This window comes from Tursiops truncatus, chromosome 19, assembly GCF_011762595.2.
Source record: "Tursiops truncatus isolate mTurTru1 chromosome 19, mTurTru1.mat.Y, whole genome shotgun sequence".
NCBI lineage: Eukaryota > Metazoa > Chordata > Mammalia > Artiodactyla > Delphinidae > Tursiops > Tursiops truncatus.
The window spans coordinates 19,188,998-19,201,968 of NC_047052.1; the positions used below are offsets into that span (position 1 = coordinate 19,188,998).

Below are 12,971 nucleotides of genomic sequence, written 5' to 3' on the forward strand. Positions count from 1 at the left end.
TGTCGAGGCCCAGGATTCAGAAATGTACAGGTGGGAGTGGGTGGGGTGGCCCGGGGGAGGTCCTGAAGGTCACCAACCAGAAAAAAGAGCAACCCAAATTGGAAGGAGGAAAACCAGATTTGGAAGCCAGGGGAATACCCACCTGCTGTGATGGAGGCTGCAAATCTGTCAAAGCTGCGGAGTGTCCACTGGAGTCGGGGAAAAGGTTACTAGGTGGGGGCTGTTTCTGGGACATGGTGTGGACAGCCTGAAACCAGAACACAGGAGAGATGGGAGGTGAGGCAGCAGAGACAGCCGGAGTAGAGGACTCCTGAGAAGTCTGTGACCGGGAGAGTGAGGCTCAGGTCGGAGGGTTTATTTTGTAAGGGAGAATATTGGTGGGAAGAAGTCAGAAGGCGCAGTCACAGCCACTGGAAAGAGGATGGCACTGGGTAGCAGTGCTGGTTCTCACAGTCTGCCCTCATAAACTCTTGGGTGGGGCGGGGCGGGGTGGGGTGGGTGTTGTCTACTCCAGGCCCCACTGCATGGCTGGGACCTGGAGGCTCTGAGTTCCAGGAAGAGAGAGGTGGCAGCCAGAGCTGGGCAAGGCCTGGGCCCCAATCTCCAGAGCGCCTCTCTGCCCGCCTGTGTCCACATCAAACCCTTTGCTCACTGGTCTACTTCAAGAGTCCCCCAAGCTAAACCAATCCCTGCCAGCCCTACCTGGCCTGCAGTGGGCCCAGGCTTGGTTATTTCTTCCTGCAGGAGGTGATGATGGCCTGGGGCACTAGGGACTAAAGAACTCAGAACTGCCTCTGGAGAGACAGACTGAAGTGCTCACCTGTGAAGTTAAAGCAGACAGGGTTGGCCCCCCTCTCCTGCATCCAAGTGGATGGATAGGGAGAGGGGCAAGGGAGGACAGAGGAAAGAGTCTTGGACTGAATTCCAGAAGATCTGGGACAGTGCTCTTACCTTCTGCCTGTACGATCCTGGGCAAGTCACTTAACTCCCTGAGGGGCAGCGTCCCCATCTGGGCATAATCAATGACAGCTGCTGCCAGGGTTGTGAGAATTGCACACGCAGTTTTGTTGGTCCTTGTGTGCGTGGTGTGTCTGCTGGCGGGCATGGCAGAGCCAGGAGAAAGGAGGCAGCCATGTATCCGGGGCACTTTTTGGACCCTGTCTTGCGGAACCAGGGCTCCTGGAAAGCTGAGGAGAGGCACTTCCAAGGATGGCCTGGGAGGGGTCGATGCCAAGCCCTCCTGCGCTGGGGCTCCTGCCCAGCCCAGGCCCTTTCTGCTCCGGAGAGGCAGGGGTAGGGAAACTAACCAGAAAGGTTAGTGCTTCTTCCCGTCCCCCGGAAAGGCAGAATTGGGAAGTCTGAGCCTGCACGGAGACCAGAACTCACCTCTTTGAGCTTCCCAGAGAGAGCTGACCGTGAGGATCCCTCTCAGAGATTAGTCTCCACTCGGAGACAGCGCTCCGGCAGCGCCAGGGCGGAGCTGACTGAGCTCCAGATGTCCGGGCGCACACAGCTGTAGGGTCACGTGGCAGCGGCCCCGGCCCCCCTTCCTGCCAACGTTGCATTTGGCCCAGGCCCCGTCCATGGCCGCCCTTGGGACCCCGCGCTGAGCCCCGGAGGCCCCGGCATCCGGGGCCACGCCGCTCCCAAGGGCCGAACGTGTATCAGGATCCCAAGGACCTCCGTGGTGGGTAGGGATGAGTAGAAGGGATTCAGCCTCAACGCGGGAAGAGGGTGGGGCCGAGGCTCCGCGTCTCCCTGATCTGGCTCTGGGGCACCGTGCTAGGCCGGAGCTGAGAGGGTGGGAGTCGGCTATTAGGAGGAACTTCTTGCCCTTTCAGGGTGCCCATCCCGGTGGGGGGTCAGGGCCCAAAGTAGGAGGACAACGGAGGGGGATGAACAGCCGGCAGCTGGAGACCCCAGGCGTGTGGCCTCCCGCGCCCTACCCCCGGGGAGGGCGGGGCCGGAGCCCCTGCCGGCTGCTGGCTTCCTTGTCTTGAGCCCCTGACTGAGTCTCTCCGCAGGGGCCGCGGGCGCCTGCCAGGCGGACATGAGGCGGAGGCTGCGCCTACGCGGAGAAGCGTCGCTCACGCTGCTCCTCGGCGCCGCCCTCGGCCTCCTGCTCTATGCGCAGCGCGATGGCGCGGCCCCGACGACGAACGCGCCGCGAGCTCAAGGGAGGGCGGCGCCGGGGCCCACCCCGGGGCTCCGTGTATTTCAGGCGCCGGACGCGGGCGCAGCCCCGCCGGCCTACGAAGAGGATACGCCGGAGCCGCCCACGCCCACGGGACCTTTTGACTTTGGCCGCTATCTTCGAGCCAAGGACCAGCGGCGCTTCCCTCTCCTCATTAACCAGCCGCACAAGTGCCGAGGAAATGGCGCACCCCCCGGCGGACCCGACCTGCTCATCGCCGTCAAGTCGGTGGCTGCGGACTTCGAGCGGCGCCAAGCAGTGCGCCAGACGTGGGGGGCTGAGGGTCGCGTGCAGGGGGCGCTAGTGCGCCGGGTGTTTTTGCTGGGCGTGCCCCGGGGCGCGGGCACAGACGGGGCAGACGCGGAGGGGGCGGGCACTCGAACGCACTGGAGCGCCCTGCTGCGTGCTGAGAGCCGTGCGTACGCGGACATCCTTCTCTGGGCCTTCGACGACACTTTCTTCAACCTAACGCTCAAGGAGATCCATTTTCTGGCCTGGGCCTCCGCCTACTGCCCCGACGTGCGCTTCGTCTTTAAGGGCGACGCCGACGTGTTTGTGCACGTGGGAAACCTGCTGGAGTTCCTGGCACCAAGGGACCCGGAGCAGGACCTGCTTGCAGGTGACGTGATAGTGCAGGCGCGGCCAATCCGCGTGCGGGCCAGCAAGTACTACATCCCTGAGGCTGTGTACGGCCTGCCCGCCTACCCGGCCTACGCAGGCGGTGGCGGCTTCGTTCTCTCGGGGGCCACGCTGCGCCGCCTGGCCGGTGCCTGCGCGCAGGTTGAGCTTTTCCCCATTGACGACGTCTTTTTGGGCATGTGTCTACAGCGCCTGCGTCTCACGCCTGAGCCTCACCCTGCTTTCCGCACCTTTGGCATCCCTCGACCTTCAGCCGCTCCGCACCTCCGCACCTTCGACCCCTGCTTTTACCGCGAGCTGGTTGTAGTGCACGGGCTCTCGGCTGCTGACATATGGCTTATGTGGCACTTGCTGCACCGGCCACACGGGCCAGCCTGTGCGCGTCCATGGCCTGTCGCTGCGGGTCCCTTCCAGTGGGGCCCCTAGCCACCTGTCACAGCTCTAAGCCCCCCTCATTCAGACCCAGGAGGTAAGTGGGAGGTAGCTTGAAGGGTAGGTTTCCCAGGCGGATTAGTGCTGTGTATGTGGTTCTTCCCCAGAAAGGGGCATCCAGGTGTCTTCCTCCAGAAGGTCCCAGGGAGTGAAGATTGAGGTTGGTTCCTGCTGACACACCCTATTGGGAGGTGATCTGGAACCAATCTAATGGTGGCCCTTTGAGACAGCCAGGGCTGAGGTGGTGGAGAACCAGGCTCTTTGCCAAGCAGGTGAACGTGCTTGGTCCTCCTAGTAGGGATGTGGGTGGGGGTGGGGGTGGCAGAGGCTCATGGAATCTGACCATACTTCTTAGTTTGGAACCCCTAGAGTGAGGCCAACAAATGCAGATCTTTCTCAAGGCTGGACCCCACAGGGATGGGTAGGGGCCTGGCCTCAGTCCTCATGGAACCGGCAGCCATTCTGCCACAACTCAATCTGAAAGTAGGCGTTTTGCTTCCTATTTGCCCCTTCAAACTGCATTCTTAGCCACGTCTAGGTCTTTAGATCTGCTTTCCTGGGGCCAAGCCCTCCTGAGCCCTGGGCTAGCTGGAACATTAGGGATGAAGACACACAGGGACTGAGCGCATTGTCCTACCTAGTCTTCCCCCATATCCAGCTACCCACCTACACCCACACAACTGTGCCATTCTCTCACTGGAGCCTGTGCTACCCCCTTCAGAGGAGCCAAGGAACCTTTTTCTAAGAGGACTCCTCCAGCTGTAAGTTTCCCCATATTCTTCAACCACCCCCTTTCTCAAAAAAACCAACGCCTCCACGCTCATTTTAGTATAAACATCCCAGCAACAGCACATGGGGAGCTGTCGTGGAGGGCATAGGTCTTTATTGGAGGAGGGGTATGGGCAGGGCATGAGGAAGGTTCCCCCATGCTAGGAAGATGGGAACAGTCCTGGCTGCCCCACAGTGGGATGTGTGAGAGTCTCTGGCCAGGCCACAGTCCACACGGGAAGACACCAGTCACAAAGTCATGGGAACGCCACACAAACCTGGCTGTAGGCCCAGGCACCACACAGGCGCCCAGGGCAGGTCCCCTGCACATTCACTGTTAAACTATACAGGATGAGGCTGTACATGAGTTAATTACAAAAGAGTCATATTTACAAAAATCTGTACACACATTTGAAAAACTCACAAAATTGTCATCTATGTATCACAAGTTGCTAGACCAAAATATTAAAAATGGGATAAAATTATACATTTCTCTTCTCAATTCTTTTCAAAAGGATTAATATTTTTAAAGCACATATGCTACTTTCCTTAGCAAGTCCCACGAAGAGACTGAGCAGCCCAGCCCTCCATGAGCCCCAGGGGCCTTGAGCCGTGAATGGGCCCGGCCAGGGGACACTGCCCAGAGCTGAGGCAGGGGGGCCAAGCCCACAGTGCAGAACAGAATGCTGAAACACAAAAAAAGAAGGAAGATGTCTTTGGCTAAAACTTTGGCATTAAAACAAAGAGGCAAACAGGATGGAAACATGCAGCCCTGCCAGCCAGGTTGGGGCAGAGTAGGGGAACAGGCGGCCTTGAAGGCTGGCTCCAAGAGGGGTGGGAACCAGGCCTGGGCACGTACCTTGATGGTAGAAAGTTGTGTTTCAACCAGTTGGGTGTGCCTACTGGGCCTGGCAGGGAGCACGTGCAAGAAAGAAACAGGGAAGGGCAAGTGGGCCACCTTGGCCACAGCCAGCTCATCAAGTAACTAAAGTGGATGTAGTGCAAAAGTTGCAACCAAGTACTACGGACATGCTACCTGCTTGCCTTAAGGGTCATGTGGCAATGTTGGGCCAAAGGCAGGACCCTGTCCTTGTCTGGGTGCCTGTGTCCTCAGCCAGAGAAAGAGCCCCAAGTTTTCCCAATGTGTCAGGGACAGGGGAGACAGAACCCTGTCTCCTTACACGTTAGTCGAGAGCTCCTGGGTCCAGGTATCAAGGCTCAGAGTTTGTGCTTCTCTTTGCAGTCTGTGTCCCCTGTTGGCACCAGCAGGCTGAGATCGCACAGAAGAATATTTGGGCCTCTCACCCCATGGCAGAGCACCCAGCCTGAGCCCCACCTCAAAATATCACAACAGCCCTTCCACACTGGCAAGGTGTCCAAGAAAACCCACAGGGTGGCCTGCTGAACAGGATGCGATACACAGTTCCATGGGGCAGAGGGGCATGGGTGGTGATGTTCCTAGGGGAGTTCCGCAGTTCTCAGGTGGGCACCAGGCCTGGGGGGGCCATAAAGGGTCACTGAGGCAATGTGGTTGTTCTGCATGACCTGTTATGAGAAGAGGACAGCGAATCAAGGGGGAGGAGTTGAAGGGATGTAAGCAGAGCAGGCAATCAGACCCACAAAAACCGGCAGTGGCATCAGTCCTGTGCTGTGACTGAAGAGAAGGGACTTGAGGCAGCTCCTGTGCACAGGGGCTGGAGGTTGTGTGTGCAACCCACCTGCACACGGGGCTGGGCTGACCCCTCAACACCCCCCAACTCATGCTAAGGGGGTCATCTCTGCTCCTGTGTCTGCCTGTTTCTCTGGGATATATAAACTTTTGTCCAGTCCTTCTGGAACTGCTAGAGGTCTGCTGAAGGTATGGCATCCAGATGGGAAAACAGGGGCAGCCCATTCTTCTCCCAAGCCAGTGGGGCCTCTATAGCCACTCATCCCACAGCACGTTCATTCACATGGCATTTAAAGGCCCCCAACACACCCGGACTGAGCCCCACTTGCTCTGTGGTTACCTTTCCTATTGTACTCACATTTTCAAATATAAATGTGGTATCCCCATTTCCTCTCATCTTGTTGGATTAACCTGCCCAGCAGGGCCCTCAGGCCCTCCCCAATCTCCCTCTCAATCACTTGCCTGTCCTCGCCATGACCACCGGCCACTCAACCCCCAGGGCTTACCTCAAAGATCATCCGCTGAAGACCAAAGCAGAACGTGGAGCCAAATGGGTTGGTGTTGTTTGGGGAGGAGGACCTGAGGCCGGGGAAGCCACAGTTAGAGGGGCAGACAGAGGCCAAGGCCAGGCAGGGCATCCAGTTCCTTTTGGGATGGGGGCTATTAGCCAGTGGTCCCTCATGGCTGTGAGTGTTTCCCACACAGGCCCTTGAGGTCCTAGGCATAGTGATGGGCCTCATTCAAGCACCAAATCCTACATAGTCCAGCTGGCACAGAAAGTTAACATGCAGTTGGACTGGAGTGGTGCAAAGTCAGGAGGGAGAGGGAACGTCAGGCAGGATGCAACCAGGTATTGGGCTGTGAACTAAAGCAGGTTGCAGCTTTGATAGGGAAAAGGGGGCCCAGGACAGCTAGTCAAAACTGCCTCCCTTTCTGAATAACTAGAGGCAAAAAGGTTCCCATACCTGGAGATAGGTGGGAGAGGGGGGAGCTATCCCAAGGGGCAGCCTCTCTGGTGTGAGTAAACATGCAGAACAGCTGGCCTAGTCCTAACACGCAGGGTTGCAGCAGGAAGCATGTTTGTGGCAACATCAGAAGTTTGCCGTTTCTGTCATTAAGCCATACCCACTGCTAGGGCTCCCTGGGCCTTCTGGGCTGTGAGGACCCGGATGGGGTGATCAGAGGCAGCAACCTCCCACTCACCTGTGCAGGACAACAGGCTTCTCCACAGGGTGGCCCAGGAGGTCCTGGATGTTGTCCCACTGTAAGAGGGATGCGGGTGACAGGGGATTAGCAGGGACCCGACCCTACCCGTGACAAATGGCTGGCCCAAAGGACATGGGAACCCAGACTGCTGGCAGACTCATGCCTACCTCATTTTCAGACTGCATCAGGTGGGAAAATAGGAGCTTACCTTGCTGTAGGTCGTGCATGTTTCTGTCTGACCATCTGTGTTTTCTGAAAAGACAACACAGGGTGGTTGGTATCTGGCCTGGCCCGGATTCAGTTCCACACCTGCTCAGGTTGATGTCTCAGCCCACCTGTGACCCCAGCCCTAGCCACCCTATGCACTGGGATTGAAGTTTGGAAACCAGCAATCCCATGGTCACAGGATAAGACCTTGAGGGCCTCCAGGAGACTACAGACGAAGAACACTGTGGCCCCCAGAACACAGAGCCCAACCCAGAGGAGCTGAGGCTATGGGCAGGAGCAGGTGGGCAAAGACGCCACAAACCCAACCACTGCCACCCTCTCTGCGTGGATCAATCTCTTCTCATCATGAGAGATTGATTCTAAAATCCTTTCCTTACCCTGAGGACACTGACTACTCACCTCTCTTTACGGTTAGTGGGATCTTGAACTCACAGCGGTGATAACTAGAGAAAGAAGGCAGATGGGTAAAGGCTGAACCCCTTGGGAGGCCTTGACCACCCCCACATCTCAACTCTGCACCCCAGGAAAAACAGGATCAAGCACACTTGCCCAAAGCCCTGGCTCTGGGCCTGACACAGTGTTCCCTGGGAGAGGCCAGATCTGGGCACTGGAGTCAAACCAAAAAGGGCACAGCTTGGGGGCTCTGAAGACCCTATCACCTCAGATAAGAGGCCAAGCTTTCTGAATCTATTTCCCTATTTGTAAAATGGGCATAAATGGAGAGATATAAGGAAATGGGTACTATACCAGGAACAGAGCCAACACTCAGGAAATGTTTGCTTTCCATGAAATAGCAAACATCCAAAGCCACAAGCTCTCTTTCCTGGAGGGGCAGGTACAGGTATACTCACATATTAAAATTATAATGTCCAGGGTAATTGGTGTGTAGGACAAATTTCTTCACTTTGTGTGTATTCGCATCAAAGAGGATGTCCTGGGATAGAAAACAAGGATGCCCAAGTGGGGAAAGTTACTGAGGCAGGGCAGGGGGCTTTCGAGGGCATGTCCAACTTAGAGACACCCACTCCACAATGGGGATGCCCTTGGGGAACAGCTTTCTCCCAAATAACAATCAAGGGGACAGCTGAGGCTGAGTGCGAAGGGATGACGACATACACCGAACCATCTACAGGCCTCATCATTCCAAACCTTGTACCAGTAGGCCCAAAAGGCACAAGGGACTACAGCTCCCACTGCTTGGGAACTCAAACACGGTCAGGGATATCTTTCCTGACCAAAAACACCTGATAAAAAATGTAACCGAGTGCTTGCTTCAGCAGCACATATACTAAAGTTGGAACAATACAGAGAAGATTAGCATGGCCCCTGCACAAGGATGACATGCAAATTCGTAAAGTGTTCCATATTTTTTAAAAGATGTTAAAAAGGGCTTCCCTGGTGGCGCAGTGGTTGAGAGTCCGCCTGCCAATGCAGGGGACACGGGTTCATGACCCGGTCCGGGAAGATCCCACATGCCGCGGAGCGGCTGGGACTGTGAGCCATGGCCGCTGAGCCTGTGCGTCTGGAGCCTGTGCTCCGCAACAGGAGAGGCCACAACAGTGAGAGGCCCGTGTACCGCAAAAAAAAAAAAAAAAAAAAAAAGTAACCAAGCACAGATTTTGGCTTACAGGCTAACAAGAAGATTCAGGGGCCACCTGACTCTCAAGGGACTCAAGGCACCTGGCTATTCTGAATGCCATGACCTGCCAGACCCTTCTGGCTTCCACAGGCCCTCTCTGTGGGAGTCAGCAACCCTTGGAACTGAAGTAAAGGCTAGCCTCTAGCCAGGACTCAGACCTGGATTTGACACTGCCTATCAAACACCTCTTCGTACCCCGCCACACCCTTCTCAGGTTCACATCCTGTCAGCTGTTCTGCCTGAGACCCCAGGGTTACCCCTGACTCCAGCCCTCCACCAATAGCCACACCATGTCCCATCAGGGCTGGTCCATTCGCTCCATCTTCCCTGACACCTATCATCACTGGCCCTTGAACTCAAAAAGAGGTTCAGCTTGGGACTTCCCTGGTGGCGCAATGGTTAAGACTCCACGCTCCCAATGCAGGGGGCCCGGGTTCGATCCCTGGTCAGGGAACTAGATCTCACATGCATGCTGCAACTAAGGAGCCCGCCTGCCACAACTAAGGAGCCGGTGAGCCCCAACTAAGAAGCACACGTGCTGCAACTAAAGAAGCTGGCGAGCTGCAACTAAGGAGTCTGCCTGCTGCAGCTAAGACCCAGTGCAACCAAATAAATAAATAAAATAAACATTAAAAAAAAAAAAAAGAGGTTCAGCTTACAACAGTGCCATTCCCTCCTGCCACCATCCTACCCTCAAGAGTTTATGATCCCATTGCCTCTCCCCTGCTACTCCCGGCTCCTCTTTGGTCTTTTCCACACTGGCAGACCCAGTCCTCCTCCTTTCTCCCTCTCTGGAGTGTACCATTTCTTTGCTGCTTCAGGGTCCCAGGCCCTAGAAAGCTGAAAGGTTAGAAAACCCAATATCCAGGATAGCCCTGCCCTCTGAGCTCTATCCTGCTGGTGCAGTTTTCTTTACACTATCATTTCTCTCACACACACATCTACCAGCTGGACTGTCAGCACTGATGGCCACAGCTCCATTCAGCACCGTACGTCCAGAGCACAGGGCCGCAGCAATGCCTCTGGGGCGATCCCCTAAAAATACACGAGCACACTCCCAGACTTTAAGCCTTTTTTGTCTACCTGTTTTTTGGCTCCAGAAGAGGGTCCTATGCTCTACAAAACAGCAGTTCCCAAAATATCTTAACCTGAATGACTCCTGCAGCCTCTACTTGTGGAGCATGTTTCTCTCAGAAAAGAAATGAAGACATACCAGAGAACCCAGTGTTTCTCAACAATGGTGGTGACAGGAAAGGCCTACTTTGGGGGTACCAATGCCAATGCAAGACGACCCTGGTAAAGCCAGCTAGGGCGAGGTTTCCTGCAGCCAGGCATGGTGAAAGCTGCATGTATGCACACAGGTATGCCCAGGGGCACTGCACACTCCCACAGAAATGGAACGCTTCTCTAAGGAATCACAACTTACCACTCCGAGAGTGAAGTAGTTAAAAAAGTAGTCATTGCACTTCGATGGAACTTGCTTATGAGGAGAAGGAGAATGAATCTTCATCTGTTGGGGAAAAAATAACAATGAATTAAAATCCAACCCCTTAATACATTTAATTCTTGGATTAAATGAGTCTACAAATTGTGTTTCTTGTATAACGTTAATCTGTTGGGGAAGCAAGAGTGTGGGAGTCCCACATGCTCGTGCCAAACAACCCAGCCAGCTTTGGTTGACTATAGACTGCGCCTTGGTCTCCAAGGAAAGGCACAACAATCTGACCAACAGGGGTCGGAAAAGAGCTTTCAATTTACTTTTCCATCAGCTTTAATACAGCAGGTCCTATGGGGAAACAGCAGTTTACATTTACTCAGTATTAAGTTAAAGTTGATTAAAAAAAAGAGAGAGAGAGAGACACCACCTATTCACTTTATAAACACATTTTCCCTACCTTGTCTTCTGACTTGTAGAAGACCTTGTGTGGAGAGCCAAGCATGCTAAGAACATCTTGGCAGGAATCGCCAAAATACACTGAGCGTTCAAATACCCGCATCTTGGCATCTGCTAATAAGCCGGGTCCACAACCTGGAGAGAACAAGGTACAGGTGGTCAGGTTCCCAGTTAGCGCCTGTGACCCTGCAGCCCAGGGTCCCGGGAGCCCTAGAGAGGCCAGTGGCTGCACGCTGCATTATCAGGTTTGGCTGAGGGGAAAGACTGCATGTAAGCTGAAGTACCAGGTCACCAGGACCTGAGATGCTAGAAGAGATCACTATCTACTCAAAATAATGCGAGAGATTCACTCAATCCCACAAAAGTGATACAGAGCTCTAGAAAAGTCATTCACTGACTCAGCAAATACTCAGTCATTGACACCATGGGCTAGGACACTTTGCTAGATGCTGAGGAAACAATGGCGAGCAGAATAGGTGCAGTCTCTGCCCACACTGGAGCTTATGGCATGAAGATTCCAATCAGACCATCACAACTGTGGTACAATAAACAGCAGCACAGGTGCTACGGAAATATATAAATGGGTGCTATTATCGCTTGCCACTTTCCAGGTCCTGACAAGATACAAGGATTTACGTTAAGAAGTACTTCTCGGGGGGCTTCCCTGGTGGCGCAGTGGTTGAGAGTCTGCCTGCCGATGCAGGGGACGCAGGTTTGTGCCCCGGTCCGGGAGGATCCCACATGCCGTGGAGCGGCTGGGCCCATGAGCCGTGGCCGCTGAGCCTGCGCGTCTGGGGCCTGTGCTCTGCAATGGGAGAGGCCACAGCAGTGAGAGGCCCGCGTACCAAAAAAAAAAAAAAAAAAAAAAAGTACTTCTTGGGGCTTCTCTTGTGGCGCAGTGGTTAAGAATCTGCCTGCCAATGCAGGGGACATGGGTTCAAGCCCTGATCCGGGAAAATCCCACATGCCACGGAGCAACTAAGGCCGTGCGCCACAACTACTGAGCCTGTGCTCTAGAGCCCACAAGCCACAACTACTAAGCCCATGTGCTGCATCTATTGAAGCCTGTGCTCTAGAGCCTGTGCTCCGCAGCGAGAAGCCACCGCAATGAGAAGCCTGTACACTGCAACTAGAGAAAGCCCGCATGCAGCAATGAAGACCCAACACAACCAAAAATAATAAATAAAAATAAAATATATTAAAAAAAAAAGTACTTCTCAATGGTAACCCCCAACCTGAGACTGGACCTGAAGATCACTCTATAAAAGAGCCAAGAGCAAAGCACACACTAACTTTTAACTCCCTAATTCTACAAACACCAGAGCCACTAACACTCAAAAGAGACAAACCAGGCAAGTGGGAGAAAGAAAAAAACCTGATTTGCCAGAAGTTTCTTTGTTGGGAAGAATCTTTCAACCCTGACTTTGCCTAATACATTTCAGAAATGGTTCTACTTAAACACACACATACACAGAAGTGGTTGTGGAATAGCAACAGACACACCAAGAGTAAAATTTCCCCCATTCTGTGGATGAGAAGACAAAGTGTTTTGCTCAAAATTATAAAAGGAAGCCAAGAAACCAAGGACTGCAATTCCTGGTACCATGATAACCACCACCATCACCTTACTCTACACAGGGCTTTATAGCTGACAAAGCTCATTCTTGTATAACAATCCATTTGTTATATACAGAAGACTTCAGGGATCCAAACTCTGAAACAAAGAGGTACTGAGTTCTCCAACTAACCCAAGAGTCTTAAGTCACAGCACATATAAACTGAGCGGCAAAATAAGAGCTGTTTCAAATCCCACTCCTGACACATACACACACACAGCTGTGTGTACATTAACTAGGTCCTGGGAAAAACCACGGTCTACATTAACCTCTGTCTATAAATCCTGCACTTAGGCAAGCCTGGGTGACCTATGGAACCCACCAAAAGTCCTGTCAAGGTGGACTGTGTGCCCATGTCTCCAAGTACCAGATACTTGTGAATGTCCAGGTAGGGCTACAGGGGAGACACCCTTTACAGGTGAGCCTCCTCTCTTGTCTCACTCTACCTGAAGCCTCCTCAGGTAAATTACTCTTAGTTCTTTTTAGGAGACTATTTTAGTTTCTGATTCCCTGGAATGAGTCATCCTATAAATTATTGTGGGGATCAAGACAATTGGATGGACTTTCCATGTTAAAAGCATCACTGTAGGGGCTTCCCTGGTGGTGCAGTGGTTGAGAGTCTGCCTGCTGATGCAGGGGACACGGGTTCGTGCCCCGGTCCGGGAAGATCCCACATGCCGTGGATC

At 53.9% G+C, this 12,971-nt stretch overlaps 2 protein-coding genes and 1 non-coding gene across 7 annotated transcripts in view; 2 read left to right on the forward strand and 1 right to left on the reverse strand.

The window, feature by feature from the left end:
• Positions 1-2,050: 2,050 nt before the first annotated feature.
• Positions 2,051-4,518, forward strand: B3GNT9 (UDP-GlcNAc:betaGal beta-1,3-N-acetylglucosaminyltransferase 9). Its single transcript, XM_073796943.1, has one exon. The coding sequence runs from the start codon at positions 2,051-2,053 to the stop codon at positions 3,257-3,259; it is 1,209 nt and encodes a 402-aa protein (XP_073653044.1). The 3' UTR covers positions 3,260-4,518.
• The window catches only part of PHAF1 (phagophore assembly factor 1), a 28,019-nt gene continuing 19,445 nt past the window's right edge, over positions 4,398-12,971 (reverse strand). For all 5 annotated transcript variants that reach the window (XM_033845924.2, XM_033845923.2, XM_033845922.2 and 2 more), the window contains 8 exons: positions 10,671-10,804; positions 10,202-10,285; positions 7,988-8,070; positions 7,536-7,579; positions 7,117-7,160; positions 6,906-6,964; positions 6,209-6,281; positions 4,398-5,578 (listed from right to left, as the gene is read on the reverse strand). In XM_033845924.2, coding sequence (XP_033701815.1) covers positions 5,492-5,578; positions 6,209-6,281; positions 6,906-6,964; positions 7,117-7,160; positions 7,536-7,579; positions 7,988-8,070; positions 10,202-10,285; positions 10,671-10,804 — 608 coding nt within the window. In that variant the 3' untranslated portion in view covers positions 4,398-5,491. The remainder of the gene's footprint in view (positions 5,579-6,208; positions 6,282-6,905; positions 6,965-7,116; positions 7,161-7,535; positions 7,580-7,987; positions 8,071-10,201; positions 10,286-10,670; positions 10,805-12,971) is intronic.
• On the forward strand, positions 8,401-8,507 carry LOC117309308 (U6 spliceosomal RNA). The gene has a single exon (XR_004523595.1). It is a non-coding gene; the product is annotated as a U6 spliceosomal RNA (small nuclear RNA).